This window comes from Engraulis encrasicolus, chromosome 18, assembly GCF_034702125.1.
Source record: "Engraulis encrasicolus isolate BLACKSEA-1 chromosome 18, IST_EnEncr_1.0, whole genome shotgun sequence".
In the NCBI taxonomy this organism is placed as follows: domain Eukaryota; kingdom Metazoa; phylum Chordata; class Actinopteri; order Clupeiformes; family Engraulidae; genus Engraulis; species Engraulis encrasicolus.
The window spans coordinates 17,828,618-17,847,236 of record NC_085874.1 but is presented as its reverse complement, the minus strand read 5'-3'; the positions used below and the strand labels follow the sequence as shown (position 1 = coordinate 17,847,236).

Below are 18,619 nucleotides of genomic sequence, written 5' to 3'. Positions count from 1 at the left end.
GTCCCTGAACACTTTTGGGGGGACAAAGTGGTCCTCGAGCTGAAAAAGTTTGAGAAACACTGGTCTAGACACATTGCTAACATTTTTTAAATGATAAAGGAAAACCATTACTGCATCCATTGGAAAACACAAGGTAGGTAATAAAATGGGCAAACACATTTTGCTATTTGTGTGTGTGTGATGTGAAGACAGAATTTTAGACATCAGTGACACGGTGGTAAAATCACAGAGGCCCTACTCCTTATATATCCTTATGTCTTGCCATTTAGTGTTACATACATACGTACAGTCTCTGTGCAGTCTCTGAACAGAATCTGTGCTGCTCCGGTGTCTTTTCTCCCATGCAAATTGTATTTAGAAAAAAAAAACAGTGGTCCCTTGTCTGACGTTGAGAGGAGAGGTACACATCTTCGGCTATAGACAAAGCCAATCAAGGTTCCAATGTATTGTTTCATTTGGAAAATAAAATAAAAAGACAATCTCTACAAAGCCATAGTACAGGGCTATTCAATTAAATGTCAACGAGGGCCAGTTTTTCTAATTCCTCCTAGTAAAGGGGCCGAACTATACGTATGTATTATGGTTGCCGACTGTCAATGAAGAAAATACGGGACACTTAATTGAAGTGGGGGGTCTGGGAGTCTTCCCCCAGAAAGTTTTTGCATTTCTTAGATGTAATTTCCTGCATTTTATCGTCCCGTGTCCCGTTTCAGCTTGATACGGAACCCATACTTTTATCTCTAAATTCCGAAAAACGATTCTGTATTTCAAGAGGCTTGTGGGGGGCCAGAACTTTGCTGTCCAAGGGCTGCATCTGGCCCCAGGGCCGCCATTTGAATAGCCACCTCTCACATCAAGTTCATTACGGTTACTGATTTCACTAATATCAGAATAAAATAAGCTACATATTAATGTGTCGTTTTCATGGTATACACCACTGCTTCGTATTCCGAAAGCCCATGCAAAAGCATATGGTTTGCTTTGGACTTAAGGCCTATGTTCAGGTGGTGGGTTGCATGTAATGACAAACCGGCGCTGTGTGTAAATCCTAAACAAACAACTTGATTATTGATCCAGTGATAGCAATGACTCTGTGAAATTAGATCTGTGCAGTGCACAGCTGTGCTGCACCACAGATTGCTTCCGTTTGCCTATGCACAACATGTCATATGTAAACAACACCTAATGTGTACATGAATGCAAACTTTAATGAATGCATTACATTACATTCGGTTTTAGTCATGAGATAAGGGTTTCACGTCTAAGAACAGCTGATTGTCCTTTGGGGGTGACCTGATGAGAGAGAGAGAGGGGGGGGAGAGAGAGAGAGAGAGAGAGAGAGAGAGAGAGAGAGAGAGAGCGAGAGAGAGAGAGAGAGAGAATGTGTGTTTGCAGGGCTCGGTGGTGTCGGGGTCACATTCCTGGGCCGTGCCTTCTCGCTGGTTAAAGTGTGAAGCTCCTGCACGGCCCTCCTGATTGCTCTGCCGATTGATTTATTGGCTGATGGATTGATTAACTCTTTGCACAAGTTGGTGTCAACCTGGGAGAGGTCTCTCTTTCTCTCTCTCTCTCTCTCTCTCTCTCTCTCTCTCTCTCTCTCTCTCTCTCTCTCTCTCTCTCTCTCTCTCTCTCTCCATCTTAACCTGGCAGTAATCTCCTTTTCCCTTTCACATACCATCATTCTCTCATTCTTTCCTTTTCCTCTCATTCTCTCGAATGTAATTCTGCCATTCTTTCATTTTTTTCATTTTCCTTTACTCTCTCTCTTACTCTCTCACTCCTTTTGGTCTCCTTCTCCATGTGTGTCTATATGCCTTTCTCAGTCTGTCTGTTGGGTTGGTCTATCTGTCTGTCTGTCTGTCTGTCTGTCTGTCTGTCTCCTCTCTGCCCCCCAGCCCCCTGTCTCTCCACGTCCCAGGTCAGGGCTAGTTCAGGCAGAGTCTGACTCCCTGTCTCCCAGTCTCCTGTCTCCAGTCTCAGGGCCTGTGAATGGTACGTCAGGCCAGTCAGTGTAGTGTAGTGTTGACACAGGCCCCATTGAGAACGGAGTGCTGCTCTTCAGTCATGGCTGGCGTGAACATGCCCCCTAACTGGCTCGCCTATGAAAGCCCTGGTGAAGGGCCTGGAATTTCACACCGACCTGCCACAACGCCGCACCAGACACACTCTCACCCCTTGGCCCACCGAGGCCATTCACCTCACCGTCACGCAGACAGACAGATGCAGCCGCGTACGCATGCATAAACGCACGCACGCACGCACACACACAGACAGGGACACACACACACACACACACACACACACACACACACACACACACAGAGTCTGTTACACACTCGTCCCATAGTCATCCCATGGTCATCTCCCTCGCCTAGTCCAATTCAAGTCAAGAGCATCAGACACACAAAATAAGCACAAGTAAGCAGATTCATAAACGGCATTAGGAAATAAAACTATACACTTCTCTCTCTCTCTCTCTCTCTCTCTCTCTCTCTCTCTCTCCACTTGTCTTAAGACAGGGGTGGGGAATGTTTTTCATTCGAGGGGCCACTTCAAATTCCTCCAAGGGCCGTAAAAGTCCTCCGAGGGCCTCCGAGGGAAATCAGGAATTACCCCTGCACTTTAGGCCTATATTGAAGGCAGCCACCTGTAAACAGACCCACCTTCTCTAAATACCCTGAATATAACTTAATTGTATTGCAAATCTCATTTCTAAGATGCATTTACAAAATATGTCATATTTCATGTGAAGCTGCATAACATTAAAAATTATGTCGGGGGCCGGATAAAATGGCTTCAAGGGCCGTTAACGGCCCTCGAGACATAGGTTCCCCACCCCTGTCTTAAGAGGTGAGTCCACACTGCACGGCCTTCTGAGTGATGCTCACAGTGATCTGGGTGCCTCATGGAATTTCACTGACATCCCAGCATTCAGAGGCCTCGTAGCACTAAATAATAATCAGTGGTCTCACACACACACACACACACACACACACACACACACACACACACACACACACACACACACACACACACACACACACACACACACACACACACACACCAGGGAGGTTGGCAGGTTGATTCTAAAATCTACCAGTCACTCACATTTTTTACCAGTCACCATTTTTACTAGTTCATATTTAACCATTCCAAACATTGTAATGCCAAGTAATATCATTTTCTGATCCATACTTTTGTTTCAGATGTCATAAATTCAGTTATTGTGATGCCAATTTCATTACAAATTTACTTAAACCTTTGATGTTGGATGCTGCGTATCATTCAGCATTAACCCGGGCGCCTGTAGAAAAATTTCACCCGTGAAGGTGACTGGTGGGTTGACATATTTCACCTGCCAAAGGCCAAATTCACCCGTCATTGGCAGGTGGACGGGTGCTTATTTCCATCCCTGACACACACACACACACACACACACACACACACACACACACACACACACACACACACACACACACACGCACACACACCAAATTTTGCAGTTCGTCTTACTGTGTAAGGGCACAGCAAGATGAAATATCTCTATGGATTAATGGATTAAGATATGTGATGCTGTGTGTGTGTGTGTGTGTGTGTGTGTGTGTGTGTGTGTGTGTGTGTGTGTGTGTGTGTGTGTGTGTGTGTGTGTGTGTGTGTGTGTGTGTTAAACTGCGACCACTGATTATTATTTAGTGTTATGAAGCCTCTGAATGCTGGGATGTCAGTGAAATTCCATGGAACCCAAATCACTGTGAGCATATTGTGTGTGATGAAATGGAAGAGCCATATGTCAAACTAAAAACAATATATAGATTTGTCAAGGCTTCCATGCTGATTTTTTTTTAAACGTGTTTGTTGTAATTGTCTTTATGTGTTCACAAATGGGTTACTGCGACATAACATTTGGAGCCAACATTTCTGGTGTGAAAATAGCATTATGCTAGAAAGGCCATGAAAATGGAAAGGGAAACATGCTTGCAATAACACCTGAAATAAAATGTTTCAGTGTTAAAATAATATTTTGACATAATCCGACAATAAGTTTTTCCATTAAAGGTTTATGATTTTGAAGCTATGCAGAAATGTGATCCCACGCTTTTGGGGAAGCCCAATCGTTTTCTTTTTCTGACACTTCAGCAGCCTCCATTTTATAACACAGTATTAACCCTCTGTTGTTCGTTGACTAATGTTTGATGTTAGCGGGTTTATTAGAGATTTTAAGTAGATGATTTACAAGACAATTCAGACAATTATCATTTTTTTCAAGTTCTGAGAAGGCATACAAATCGCATACGTCTTTTTGATTAATGGAAAACCTATAGAGACTAACGATGACAATTTCAAGTAGCAAAACAAATTGAGGAAAAGTAAGAATAGAAAAAAAAATTCTAGACACTTTTTGGGACGTTTTCAGATAGTGGCATATGGTAATGGGATATCCAGATATAGGCACGAGTTTAGTCACTCGCCCCTTTCATTCACCTCGCTCGCTACATGATGAAAATCAAATTGAATGCATCGCTTCTCTTGTGACACCCAAACTTGCCCTACATCATGCGTAAATTATTTATAAATACATGCTGCATTTAATGCTCTCACTCTGAATACAACCAGACTTATTTGAATAGCCTATGAATTAATGATCGAAAGATCTCCATTATTATTATTATTATTAGTTTCATTATTATTATTATTATTATTATTAGGCGTAGTGTTGTTGCTATTGTTGTTTTTGTTAGCATTAATTCAAGATTAATTTATTTCCTAGTACCTGCACATGAGTCATGAAGACATCATATGATCCAGCAACAGGAAGCTGCATGCAAAAAACATTCGTCTATGATAAAATATGTGGGCATGATAGCGCATGAAGGGTATCCTTAAATCAGTATTAAATGATGAGTTAAATAGTGGTGTGCATGCACTCTGGTAATTACTTGTATTTCCAAGCTCGTTTTGACTCGATAACCGGATTCATAGGTCACAGAAATTTGATTCTGGTCGTGGTTCACATGGAGAGAGGCCGTGACATCCGTTTATCTTATCAGCGCTCATCAGCTGGGACATGTTAAGTGCCAACCTCCAGACAAAAGCTTAGAGCTTTCCGACTTAACTGCTAAAGCTCCGCACTTATTGTGCATTCTTTACAGATGTTCGTTGATATGCATGTCTCAACAACCAGCATGAAACACACTTCTGTTAAAGTGCAGGTGTAGCCTACGCGCAGTGTGTTGGGAAGAACGGATGTCGGAACACCATAACTGTTTGAAACGATGCATAATGCAAAATACGCACACCATTGCGCATAACATTTACGCCACATACGCTTGTCTGCTTTTTAAAATGCGAACCAACCTTTTGTGCATCATTGCTGCCATTTCGAAGCACAACCATGCTTTGACCTTTTCCTTATATTTTACCAGGCCTATGGTCTATTCTCGTAGTCGTGTCGTCAATGGCAGACAAAGGCAAAACAAACAACATCAGGAATGAGCTAATTTAATAAAGTACTTATTCTCTTACAAGTCATAAATAATACAGTGACTGCTGACAATGATGTCAAATTCATTACAACACTTTCGTTATAAAACTGACTGACCATATAAAAACTGCCCTTGTAGGCTATATACAGAGTTAAAATTTCAACATAACATGGAGGCAAACATCTTCATAGCATTTGGCACAGAGGATTTGTCGTTTTCACTTATTTACAAATTTACACGTTCTGCGTAAAAACATTTTAGGCAAGTCATCGGGCGACAGGGAATTATTCAAGATGAATTCATGATGGGCCTCGAATACACACCTTGGTAGTAGGCAGTGTCCGTGGGTATTGTGGACTCTAGGCAGGCTTTGGTTGACATTGACCCGACTGATAGTGCGCCTGTCATGGGCGAACCGTAGCCGGAGTAGTGCATCATCTGCTCGTAGGTCTTCAGGTCCATTTTGTGGTGGTGCTGCTGCTCCGAGGACATGAGGTTGGTGATGGAGAAGGGGTGGTTGAATGCGTAATGGTGTTCTGGCTTCAGGTGTGCGTCGTCAACCAGCACGGAGTGATGTTGAGACAGGAGGTGATGGTGTGCCTGGGTGGGCAATGGCGAAGCGGCGGCGGCCAGCTCCGGACTCACCGGCTCTCTGGATTTCAACTTGGACGTTGGGCTTTTCACGTCTTTTCTCGAGGGGCTGGGAGACTCGTTACCGTTGCAACTTTCTGAACTGCTGGTCGAACCATCCTGGCTTTTTCGCGATGAGTCCTTACCACTGCCCCCTGTCTCGCACTTGAATCGCTTCTGCCTCCTCAAATAGCAGCCGTTTTCAAACATATTTCCCGAGTCTGGGTGAAGGGTCCAAAAGGAACCTTTCCCTGGCTTATCTGGAGACCTTGGCACTTTGATGAAACAGTCGTTGAAGGACAGTGAGTGGCGAATGGAGTTTTGCCACCTTTGCTGATTTTGCCTATAAAACGGAAATAGATCCATGATCCACTGGTAAATCTCAGCCAGAGTTAGCATTTTAGTGGTTGACTGTTGTATGGCCATTGTAATCAGTGAGATGTATGAGTAAGGAGGTTTGGCATGTGTGTAACTGCGCCGGTATGTTTTTGGATCTCTGGCCCTGACGGTTGACTGTCCATACACGGGACTCATCACGTTCATGTTTGGGTAGGAGGTGAGGGCGGTCATGGATGGAGGAGGCCCACCCATGGGGCTCATGCTCGGGTTAAGTGTTGCCCCCATGCCGGCTAAACCCGTGCCCATGGCGTTCATGCCCCCTGCGCCCGGTGACATCGCCGCTACTCCATGGTTCATGGCTGTGTTCACGTACGACATATTCATGGAGCCGGCTGTCATGTTGGCAGTGGAGCTCATCCCGGACATCCCCATGTAGCCGCTCATGGAGTTCATTCCGTATCCACCATTCATGTTTCCCACTGAGGTGTAACACTGAAAAGAAACAAGAGCACAAATAGTTAAGGTTTGATAAATACTGGTAGCCTATGTTCTACCTAGATATTCCAATAATTGGAATAACCAACAATGGATAGCCTACTGCAAAAGAGCCCTAAACGTTTTCCAAATGAGCCATTGGTGCGTGTCCAAAATGCTCAAGGAGAAGTCTAGGTTATTTGTTTTGTAAATAGCTCATCTGATCTCTGTGTAAAATGCATTCATGGTAAATTGACTTTTGGATGTAGGCTTGTTTTAGATAAATATTGGTAGGAGAAATTGTCAGTCGTCCGCCTCTTTTCCTCGCGCAACATTTTCTGAGACTCGTGAAATGTTTGGAGAGGTTTTGATGCCCCCGCCAGTCAATATTTGATCACAAAGTTAATATTATGTCTGAGCTAATATTGTGTAGCCTTCAGAGACACGGAAACACATATAAACTCTACCAACCTCGGGTTCGGCGTAGTACGTATTCCAGTCTGTATGCTCGTGTCCTTCCATTTTCACAGCACCGAGCATTGTGCAGCCTCCTGAAGAGAAATCCCCGCCAATCTCTTCGGGAAAAAGTTGCTTTTTACGAAACCTCTGGTAACCTTTGTTCCTTCTTGAGTTTGTGTCGATGTCTGGGACTATAACTCGTTCGTGTGTCGCGTCAGTTGCCCCTGCCTATTTCTACTACACCGCTGGACTGTCTGTGACAGGGGGCGAGAGTGCGTGACGTTAGCAGCGTGCCAGCCGTGCTGTTGTGAGACACAACTTGTGCGCTGCAGCTCTTACAATCCTCACTCCTTCCTCCCTCAGCCCTATTTGAATACCTCCTCACACCTAGGCACAAGACCCCTCGCTAAGACGCCCCATTGTACACCTGCGCTTTACTCCAAAAAGAGCATCCACTCTGAAAAGATTCATTATGTCAGATCTGATTGTGGTCTTTCAAGACAAAGACAGTAAAAGGATCAAGACTACGACGACGGGCGTATTGTGTCATGCGTAGTCAGACATTGTTTCTATTTTAGTTGAAGGAATTTGGATTTTATTTGTCGACGAGTGTGGTCCTCGATGCTATTTAAAACCTTTTTTTGGCGCTTTTGAGCTGGATTCCTCTCCGTTTGTCATAGCCCAGACTGTCTTGGATTAAATTGGGTTTATTTCAACATTAATTGGAATCCATTCATAGAGGTGCCCAAGTGTACTTGTTGGTGCTATTTTTTCCCCTCCAGATATAGCCTATGTCCAATGTTATAGCAGCACATTTTCGATGAGGTCAGGCCTTGGGAAAGCTGGTTGATATAATAATAATAATAATAATAATAATAATAATAATAATAATAATAATAATAATAATAATAATATAACAATAGAATTATTGATGTTATTGTTATTATTAGGATATTATTATTGTCTACGTGAATTATTATTCTGTACAAAACTTCTGGAACACGCCTAAAATATAAAAACACAAAATAGGTCCATTATAATACCTAAACCAAAAAGCATGATGTTACTGAGTTGCAGGTCGTGTTGTTAAAAGGGTTTAATTCCTACAAAAACATTGCTACTGAGAACCTGAGGCAAATGTAGTGCTATGTCTGTACACACGCGCTCCTAAGAATCTTATTGACTCGACTGACGGCGTGTTTGATATTTGGTTTTAAATGAGCAAAGGTTTATCTAATGTGTTTGATCACCAAAGATGACATGGATATCAGCAGTCCTAGCTGATAACGACAGGCTCGAAAAACAAGCCGATTTTTGCTTAGGTGAAAGTAATGGAGCTGTTTGCCACTAATGTATTTGCACGTTACACATTCGCGTGCGCAAAACACATAGGCCTACAGTAAGCGATGCGTGTGGAAGGCTGCCTGGCAATCCCGAGCTGACTGGAGCAAAAAGTACCCAGACCCAGCAGTGTTGATGTTTAACCATTAACCATTAACCATTGTTTATTTATTTGGTTGTCTTAACCATAGATTATTGGAATCGATTCATGCAGTTATTGGTTTAGTAAATAGAAACCCTTGCTTGGTGATCTGTTATGACGCATGTAGACCTACATAGGCCTAATAGTTTTTTTGTGCAGCTATTTTATATCGAAATGTTTATTTTCTACGTTAAGATTCCATCGTTGTCAAATTTGCAATGACAAATATGTTGGCAGCCATAACTGTTAACCATGATATTCGTGTTTTTGAGGCAGGTGGTTCGTGATGACAGCTCTCAATGGTTTGGTCCACTAATCGCGTTTTGTGCGCGTGAGCCTGTCACGTAGACCTACAACTGCGCCGTGCTGTTTTTAGAAGTGCATATTAAAAATGCATGTCAGTTTACCAAAACCATCCGAATTAAAGGTGAGCACAAGACATTCATATGAGTTGTGCTGACATTGAGTAAATACATTGCAATTACATATTTTATGGAGTAAATATTAGGCTACTGAAGGTGCAGATGTGTTAAATGAAATGAGCTCCAACCCTCTCTTTGGGCAGTTTAGTGCTATTCATGCTATGCCTGCACATCAGTGGCGTGCACAGACATTTTGGGGGGCAGGTGCTCGAGGTGGGGGCAGGGGGCATGTTGAACTTCCTGCTGCCTTATATGGATAGGATTTAGAGGTTATATGTAGTGTTATAGCAGAGGATTGTCACATGCTTTTGATTGTCAAGCATTTGATCATATCATGTGCACATGGAACACAGTTGGCCTACATTCTGGGAAAAATAAATATAAAGGAACTTTCAAAAAGGGCCTTTTTTGTCCAGAATAGGGTAGTAGGGCAAAGGGGCAGGTGCTTTAGCACCACCACGTCCCTATCTGTGCACACCTTTGTGTGACATGCACTGTGTGCTGCTGTGCATCTAAATGATACTTAGGGCTACCCTACTTCACCCATCCCCTGCTCTGTCACACTCTGTTTCAATGGTTACAATACACTTTACTCTCTTGACTTGACTTGACTTGACTTGACTTGACTCTACTACAATCTTTGAGTTCCTGAAACAGACTCTTGTACAAAACAACAATCTGAAGAGCCAGTATTGGCCGCCTTATTTTCCAGTTTGTCGGCCATCTTTGAATTATGAAATGCTGTGGATTTCATTTGATATCCTACTGCCGGATTTTCTGCGTACTTCACCTCAAATGTTGCCTCCCCTTCCTCTTCCTTTTATTTCATTCAATGCTCCCTTAAATCTCACTTAAGCTTCCATCATCTCACCCGCCAATTTCCTGGGTGGCAAAAGTATGCATTACAGCGCGACAATGGGCACTAACCAGGTTTAATTACATCCCGCCGCTGCCATGCTAACCATGGTAACACAGGCACCCAAAAGAAGGGGGCTAAAAGGTTAAGCCGACGATTCATCAAAGAGGCAAAAAAATAAAATGAATTGCCAGGGCCTGTCTGGTCCGAAGCTGAAAAGTGAAACTGTTTGTCTCCCACCACCAATAGTGATTGCAAACATGCCAATGACAGGGGTCTGTGGAGGGAGGAGGAGGAGGAGGGAGGCGGGAGGCATAGCTGCCTTCATAGAGCCCAGCTGTGACAACGCCTGTTTGGGCTCAGGTTTGCACACTGTCCCCTCTGTGTTTACCTGGAGATGAATCTGAAAGGCACGGTGACTGGGAAGGTACACACAAGCCCTGAGGTGAAAGGGGGTCTGGGATCTTCTTAGGTTTTTAGTACTGATCATGGGGTTAGGTTTAGGGTGGTATGTGATAGTGGTGCGGTGCAGTGCGGTGCGCGGTGGGGTGGGGTGCGCTGGTGGTGTTGCTGGGGTGTTCTGGAGGTTACCACCAGACCACCTGGTCCAGTCACTGGTTATAAAGAAGAATAAGGAAGGAAAAGCGGTTAAGACACTAGACAAACACGAGCTGTTACCACACATTCCCACATAGGTGGAATGGAAATGGATGGATTTTCGTAAAATTTTTCGTTCAGAGATCTGATGGATGTGTTGGGTGTACCAGTGGATCCTTGTCATGATAATCTACTGACAAAGAATCATAACCTATTGCAGAAGCCATCTCACATTGTTTTTGCACTCAACCATAATGTGTAAGGGAACTAGGGCTGTCGATATTGTATCGAAGCAAGAAATTGTGAGTTACAATACTGTATCGCGGTGCAAGAACGCAGTATCTTGATACGCTCTTTCAAAGTTCTTTTACCCTTCAGTCCAGAAAACAACCACATGATATGATGTGATAGTGCTTCCATGCTTCAAATTATCATCATTATTATTGTTTAACTTTTTAAAAAGTATTTGCCTTTTTTAACTTATTCTACGGTGCCTATAAACTGTCATAGTTTTTATTTAGAATTTTATTTCATAATGTTGGCAAATGTGAAAAACATCTTGTAAATTAATTCAAAAACCTGTTTAAAGAAATCGTGGGGGTGTATCAAACCGTAAGTCAAAAATCGTGATATGAACAGAATTGTGAGTTGAGTGTATCGTTACAGCCAGAACATTTTGAATCAACGCATTATTACTTTGCTATAACAATGAATTGTGGTTATTATGTGGACCAAAGGGAAATAAGGCCAAATTCATAATAGTCCGTCTCTGATTAAGCTGCTCTATAGCATTCACACAGATAGTATATTGTGGAGAAGGCGAAATGCCTGTGTGATTAAGTGCACAACACTTCATTTGTCTTTATTGTGCTCCTTTGCGCCCAGCACTCTGACATTTTTTTTCTATTTAACTGTCATAAAATCCACATTCAATACATATTATCTTCATTGAGGATCACTTCCAATTAGCTTGTTGTTAGGGTTCATACACACTTCACTCATCAGACTCTTTAGATGTAATAGTTCAACACACAGTTCTCACTCTGAACCTGAAAAAAATGTAAATTATAAGAACCAGTTGGCCTCCTTTCCTCTTGATTTTGTGAGTGAAGTGTTGGTTCTAATTTTTCTGACAGTGATTGTGCTCTGTACAGGGCCGGATTAAGATGGCCTGGGGCCCCTAGGCTACACATTGCGATAGGCCCCCCATAGAAAAGAAAACACGACAAAATTACAAAAACAGTGTCCTAATACCAAGTTATAAATTCAGTTGACCAACTATAGAGAGGAGTATTAACAATAGATGACTTTTTCAATACTGCATGTGCAATTCATCAAAATTGTTTCCCCCCTTTGACCAATCAGTGGGCCCCTGGCAGGTGGGGTCCCCTAGGCTCCAACCATATCTAGCCTGTGCGTTAATCCGGCCCTGGCTACGTAGAACAGTTGGATTCAACAGCGGGCTGCGACCTAGACAGGTGGAGTCTAATTGCTTTGTGGTCCAGCCGTACGTAGCCTACGCCGTTTTATGGTGCTGTGCTGCATGTTATTAAGGACTCTGATTTTAATCAGCACACAACATCATGAACACACATCAGAGCAAACATTAAGCAATTACGTTGGCACACTCACAATAGCATACCAATTAAAAATGGCTGCGCACTTCAAAGTGTATTGTGGATCTTTTTTAATTATTTATTTCTTCAAATGCTACTATTACTATGTCAGAACGCTATAAAGGACTTTTAGAAAAAGAACAACAAAATACCTCCTCTTAATGTATGTTCTCTACAAGTCTTCTGTTGTCCAGTCTTGCACTTTAAATGTCTGTATGAGCAATGTCTACGTCCATACTGTCTATGTCCATGTATGAGTACTGTCTATGTCTATACTGTCTATGTCCTTACCTAGATTAGTCTATGTCTGCATGGGAGAGCAAGAAACGCAATTTCAAATTCTTTGTATGACCAGTGCATGTAAAGAAATTGACAATAAACTTGACTTGACTTGACTTGACTTGACTTGGATCTGCTTGGTGGTGCTGTCAAGAATGAAGCAATACTTGCGGTAGCTCAGAAAACCCTTTTAGAAAACTGCATTCTTCTGACATAATTTTCATTCTCTCCATTGACACCATCAAAAAACAGGATAGAAACCTTTTTTTTCCAAAAGCAATAGGCAAAATTATGAATGAGTAGGTTGCTCACTGGTATTGCTTGTTGTATATTGCAGGTGCTATGACCAATGTTTTTTCATAACTCTTCCAAAATAATGTTAAAAAAAAATTAAATCGAAAAAAGAATAATGTAGATTGCTGGCTTTTTTTTTTTTTACTTGGTTCCATGCTTCAGTCTTAATGTTTTTTTTTAATTCCGTTGTCTCCAGATTCTCCCTATCCATTTCCTTCTGCAGCATCTTCTTGAGGAGCCCCTGTGCTCAAAGCCCCTCAGCCGTCCTCACAGCAACAACCCAAGAGCTCTATTTCACTCCCGGCTCTGTAACAAAGCTCCCCTGCCTGCAACAAACATAAGTGTCCAATCTGTGTTTGTTGTTCACCAGAGAGTGTCCCCCTCCACCCTTGAAACCAAGACCCTTATAAATCCTACCCCCTCTCTCTTTCTCTCTTTTACAGGCCCTGACAGTGAACAGGCTAACTGCTGGCTGTTGAGGGTGTAGCAGGGATGTAGGAGGAACCCCCCTTCTGTTTAGCTACCCATCAGCCCCCTGCTGCTATGGGTAAATACTCCCCGCTTACCTCTGGCAGGGCAACTACGCAGTCCTATGAAGCCATAGGAAGCACCCACATATTTTGTAATAAATACATAAATAAATATGGCTTTGGTTTTATAAAACTCGCTGTGTCCTATGTATACTGTCATTTGCGATAAAATCTCTGACTTTTCCTGATGCTGGAAACCTGTTTGACAGGCCAATATTATGCCATATTTTTCTCAATCAGTTTCAATTGTCACTTATGCCTTTTTTCCACTGCAGGTTTTGAGGTAGGCCTACAGCTCGACACAACGCAACTCGGCCGCCATTTTTTGCTTTACATTTGAGCTGTGTCGTGCCTATTCGAAAAGCAAAAAGTGGCGGCCTAGTTGTGCTCTGTTGAGCTCTAGACCTATACCAGAAAACCTCCAGTGGAAAAGAGGCAATAGTGTGAACTTAATCCTTTATAGGACAGGCAGAGCTGCTTGAGAAATGCTGGGAAATAGCAGGGCCAGAGATGGAGCACTACAAGCACCAAGCGAGCGCCATATCCAGAGCTTCCTGGGTATGTAGTCTCCCCCCTTTTAAACCGGGCCCTTCCCGTCAACCTCCTGCCGATGCAGGCAAACACTCCCCACCTCCCCACCGAGCACGTTTACACTATATTTACGGCCCCTGTTACAGCGAATATACATCATGACGTATTGGCCCACTGTGCCAAAGCCTGAAACAATTTGTAAGATTATGTATTGAATTTAAATTCTGCAATAAGGTTGGGGTTATAGATATTATAGAGTTGCACAGGAAGCTGTGGTATAGTGGAGGACTTGTTTTTGGGATCGGGTGATTGCAGGTTCAAACCTCATTTTGAGCAAGAAGAATGCGGTTTTGGAGAGTGAATCACCCAGAGCAATCGCTGAAGGAGGGCCTACTACTATGCCACTCATGTAACCCACCCATCATATGGATGGACAAGAGCATCAGCTATAATACTAGGCCTACTGTATGTAATGCGATACAGTGTTCTGTACATAAATGGTTCCATTGCTGAAGAAGTTTAAAAGGCGCTGTTTAAATAAAGTGTAACCCAGGAAACGGCAGAGGCCTTTGGGTGTCAAACAGCCCACTGTGTGTGGGGTGCATGACCACCAAGACCCCCTTCGCCTGGCTTTTGCTTCCTCCTTCCATCGTCTCCGTTTTTTCTCATTGGGTGCGTGACGTCTTCCCATCTTCCACTTCCCCATGCACAGACCACCAGCCCCTTGGTGGCCAGATGCTCTGTGTGTTTCAGGTGAGCAAATATTGTCACTTAGTTAAGAGTTGAGCGTGGCCCCCCTCTCCTCCCCGCTCGGTGTGAGGGGCTATGTGTATTGGGGATGGACGGAGCAGGAAGTGAGAGTGGATCTCGGCTCTGTGAAATTCCAGAGAGCGGGAGAGTGACGGGCAAACCAACCCCACCACACATACACACACACAGGCAGCCACACACACACACTCACATATATACACACACACAGCTGGGGTGATCAAACGTGCATGGACCGGTCCTGAGTTTGTAGTGTTCTTTTGAAGACCTCCACAGTTACAGAGGGCATTGTTTTCAAGGTCCTCAAATATGTGTTTTCTGGATAAAACCATTTCAATGCATTCCATACCCACATGATCGGTTTCTATACTAACAGTTATGTAGTCATAAATAATAAGAGCAAAGAAATAATTTAACATTTCAGGTGCATTTTGATGTACTGTACCAACTGTGTCTGTGCAATGAAAAAATCCCAACAAAGTTGCCAAAAAATAAAGGGGAGGAAACAGTAGCACTCCGGTGTCATTGTTTTTTCAAACTTTTCTGAGGGTCAGTCTATTTGCCTTGAAGAAAAGTTTTTTTTTAAATTGTGAAACCGGAGTGCCACAGTCCTCCTCTTTATTTTTAATGTCTACTACTACCCACTAAGCCTGGTAGAACAACTGTGTTGAAAAGTTTGGATCCTTGCAGCGCTTCCGTTTTCAGCCAATAAAGATTTGAGTTTTGAGATGTAATAACATTGTACACGTATTGAATAAAAGATACGTTTCATAAACAGCAATCGTGTTTTTTTGGCGTTCATGAATTGGAAACAGAATTTGGTCGAGTTGATGGCTGATGAGAGCTTTGGCAAATGGACCTGTTATAGCAAACGACTAAATAGCTGTGTGATGTGCATACTGCCCTGGTCCATGCTAAAATGGTACTTTTTGAAGGTGTGCATGTGACAGAGGTGTTCCTGCATGGTCCGTCGCCCTCGGGGCCGCGAACCTGCCACCTCGTCAACTACATCAGTTTGGGAATAGAAGGCACAGTATGAGACCGCTGAGCTAAAGGGCTGGTCCGATAGCCCAATGCCACCGCACTGTATTGAGGCTTCGGAAGGGAGGTTTACTAACGTTCCACATCACATTCTACTAGTTGGCCTCCGTTACATACACCACACACATAGCCTACACCAGTGGTTCTTAACCTTTTTTTCTTGAAGCACCCCCTAACCTGCGCCCAAGACAAGCCGCGCACCCCCAACCTAAGCGTCTACGTGTGTATATGCACTAAAAAATGATTTGAGTGATTAATTACAATAATTCTAGCTTTAGACATTAATCAATACTTTAATGACTTTATATGGGGACCAAAACACGTTTTAATTTGGTCTTGATTTGGCCTAATTATAATGTTTGGAAGCAGAATTTTGGTCACAACCTCAACACAAACAAAATTCCGCGCACCCCCTGAAATCTCTGGCGCACCCCCAGGGGGTGCCCGCACCCCAGGTTAAGAACCACTGGCCTACACCACTGGTTGTCAAACTCTGGGCCCCAGCCCACTGTTGAGCCTTGAAATCAGTTTCTTAAAATCAGAATCATAGTTGTGTGTGTACCTGTTGACTGTTTGTTAGAGTTTTGTTATTTATTGGGTCAGAGATGAGCCCTGAACATTTGTGAACATGTCAAATGGGCCCCAAGTTGGAATAGGTTGGGAACCCCTGGCTGACATAGTTATAAACGTGTATATTTGCGCAGATCCTCTGTTATAATTGCAATGACCAAATATTAATCTCTTGATAATGTTATAGCCATGTTGTGATATAGGCTAGTTAAAGGGACACTGTGCAGGAAATGGTCAAAAAAGGTACTGCAACTATGCTGCTTATTAAAATTGGGCTGCCTATTGCCAAATTTGATCTTTACATGAAAGTTTACTAAGTATTAAACAAATATTTTTCCAGTATGGTCCAAGTACAGTCATCTTTGCGGCTAAAAATGGCTATTTTTGGAAATTCAAAATGGCGGACCATGGAGAAGATCCCCCTTTTCATGTAGGCTATGAAAAGTGCAATTTTTCCAGTCATAATTAAAACTAAGAATTTGATGCTGGTGGTAAGTATTCATGAAAAAGGTAACATTAGTGAATGGGCAGCATGAATTCTGGAAATAAACAACTAAAAATCTCACACAGTGTCCCTTTAAGATTTTTTTTAGCAAAGGGTGAACGGCCGGCAAGTCGGTCTGCACAAAGAGTCTACAATGTTCATATATGTGGCCTAGTATTTGAGGTTTAGGTGGCCCAATGCATTTGGGCATATAAAGAAAATATAAAATTATATAGCTATATAAGATAGCCTACAACAAATTGGCTGTAGCAGATTTGGGCATGATATTTTCCCTATGAATATCATCTGCCTCCGATTCCAAATAAGGCAAAGCTAATCTGATATTGATCAGAGATGGTGGCCAAAATCAAGTAGGCCTAAATAAAAAAAACTCAACACATCCTTTCTCTCTCCATCTCTCTTTCTCTGTGTGTGTGTGCGTGTGTGCGTGTGTGTGTGTGTGTGTGTGTGTGTGTGTGTGTGTGTGTGTGTGTGTGTGTGTGTGTGTGTGTGTGTGTGTGTGTGTGTGTATGTGTGTGTGTGTGTGTGTGTGTTTTGACTAATCAGATTCAAATTCGGAAAAGGATGGCAGAATAACATGGGTAACCTAACACTTGGCTTGGTTGACTTGACTTGGTTGGCATTCCTTCATAACACGGGAGTTTTACCTCCTCGATTTCTCCTCTCTTCATTTTTTTTTATAGCAACGGGATTCCTCTCTCCCTTAGGGTTTCTTCCCGTCCAGAAGGTGGCACTATTTTACTGCTGATCAACGTCAGCCGCTTTTATAAACAGTGTCGAAGGAGACTTTCAATCACAAGGGCAAGGAGGTAATGCAATGCATCTATATAATTATCTGGGAATTCATGTGTACGTCTATTATTGTCCTGTAACTGCTTGTATCATTGGACAGAGTAGCAAGAACGTATGGCCTATCCGGCCTCAGCATTAACCATCTCACGCTCGTTTTATCTAGCGACCCACTCTCAGCAAGGCAGCACTGTACAGACCCAAAGTAAACGGTGTTCTACTTACTACCATAAGACTCAGCAAATCGGAGAGCTCGAGTTTAACAGCTGGTTGCTGATATTGTCTTTTTAAATGCCAAGCCATTCAGTGATAGTGTGAGCGAGACATCCTTGCCTGTAGTAGAGACTATTCTGTCTGAACGAAGGTGGCTACAAAAACGGCCCCCCCCCCCCCCCCCCCCCCCCCCCCCCCCGGTATTGTAACACAACAATGTAGCCATGTGTAAACCTGGCTGTTACATTGTTATTGGCTTGTAGTTGTCTGGTTTTATCATCACATCCTCAGAACGGCTCCATAGACCCTGTGCGAGCTAGGCCAGTCAACACGGTATATCGGTTACAACACAGTATGGCTGCAGCCTAGAGCCCCCACCTGTCATGGGACCCTCAACTGGCCAAAGAAGGGGAAAACTGAACTGAAAAAAATGAACTGTCACATCAAGTACAGATTCAAATCTTGTTCATGCCCTACCTTACAGTTGGCATGTTATCCTTAAATCCTACGTCTAGCTCGGAATTAAGATGTCTTCTTTTTGTTGCAAAATTTGCCTTCCGTTGGGACCTCAACCAACTTAGCCTAGGGGCCCCGGGCCATCTTAATCCAGCCCTGAACATGTGACATTAGTACTGCTCAATGTTTTGTTCTAAGCAAAGCTATATTTTTTACCTTCTGTACAGATGGCACCCAGAACAAGGGAACCGCTTGCACGGAAACTCTTCAAAGGAGTTTTAGTG

At 43.0% G+C, this 18,619-nt stretch overlaps 1 protein-coding gene across 1 annotated transcript; it reads right to left on the bottom strand.

Annotated features, from left to right (window-relative positions):
- Window positions 1-5,560: 5,560 nt before the first annotated feature.
- LOC134468471 (hepatocyte nuclear factor 3-beta-like) lies at window positions 5,561-7,617 on the bottom strand. The gene is made up of 2 exons (XM_063222390.1): window positions 7,398-7,617; window positions 5,561-6,944 (listed from the first exon to the last, which is right to left on the bottom strand). Exons 1-2 carry the CDS (start codon window positions 7,464-7,466, stop codon window positions 5,772-5,774), a joined length of 1,242 nt encoding a protein of 413 aa, XP_063078460.1. The 5' UTR covers window positions 7,467-7,617; the 3' UTR covers window positions 5,561-5,771.
- Window positions 7,618-18,619: the final 11,002 nt, after the last annotated feature.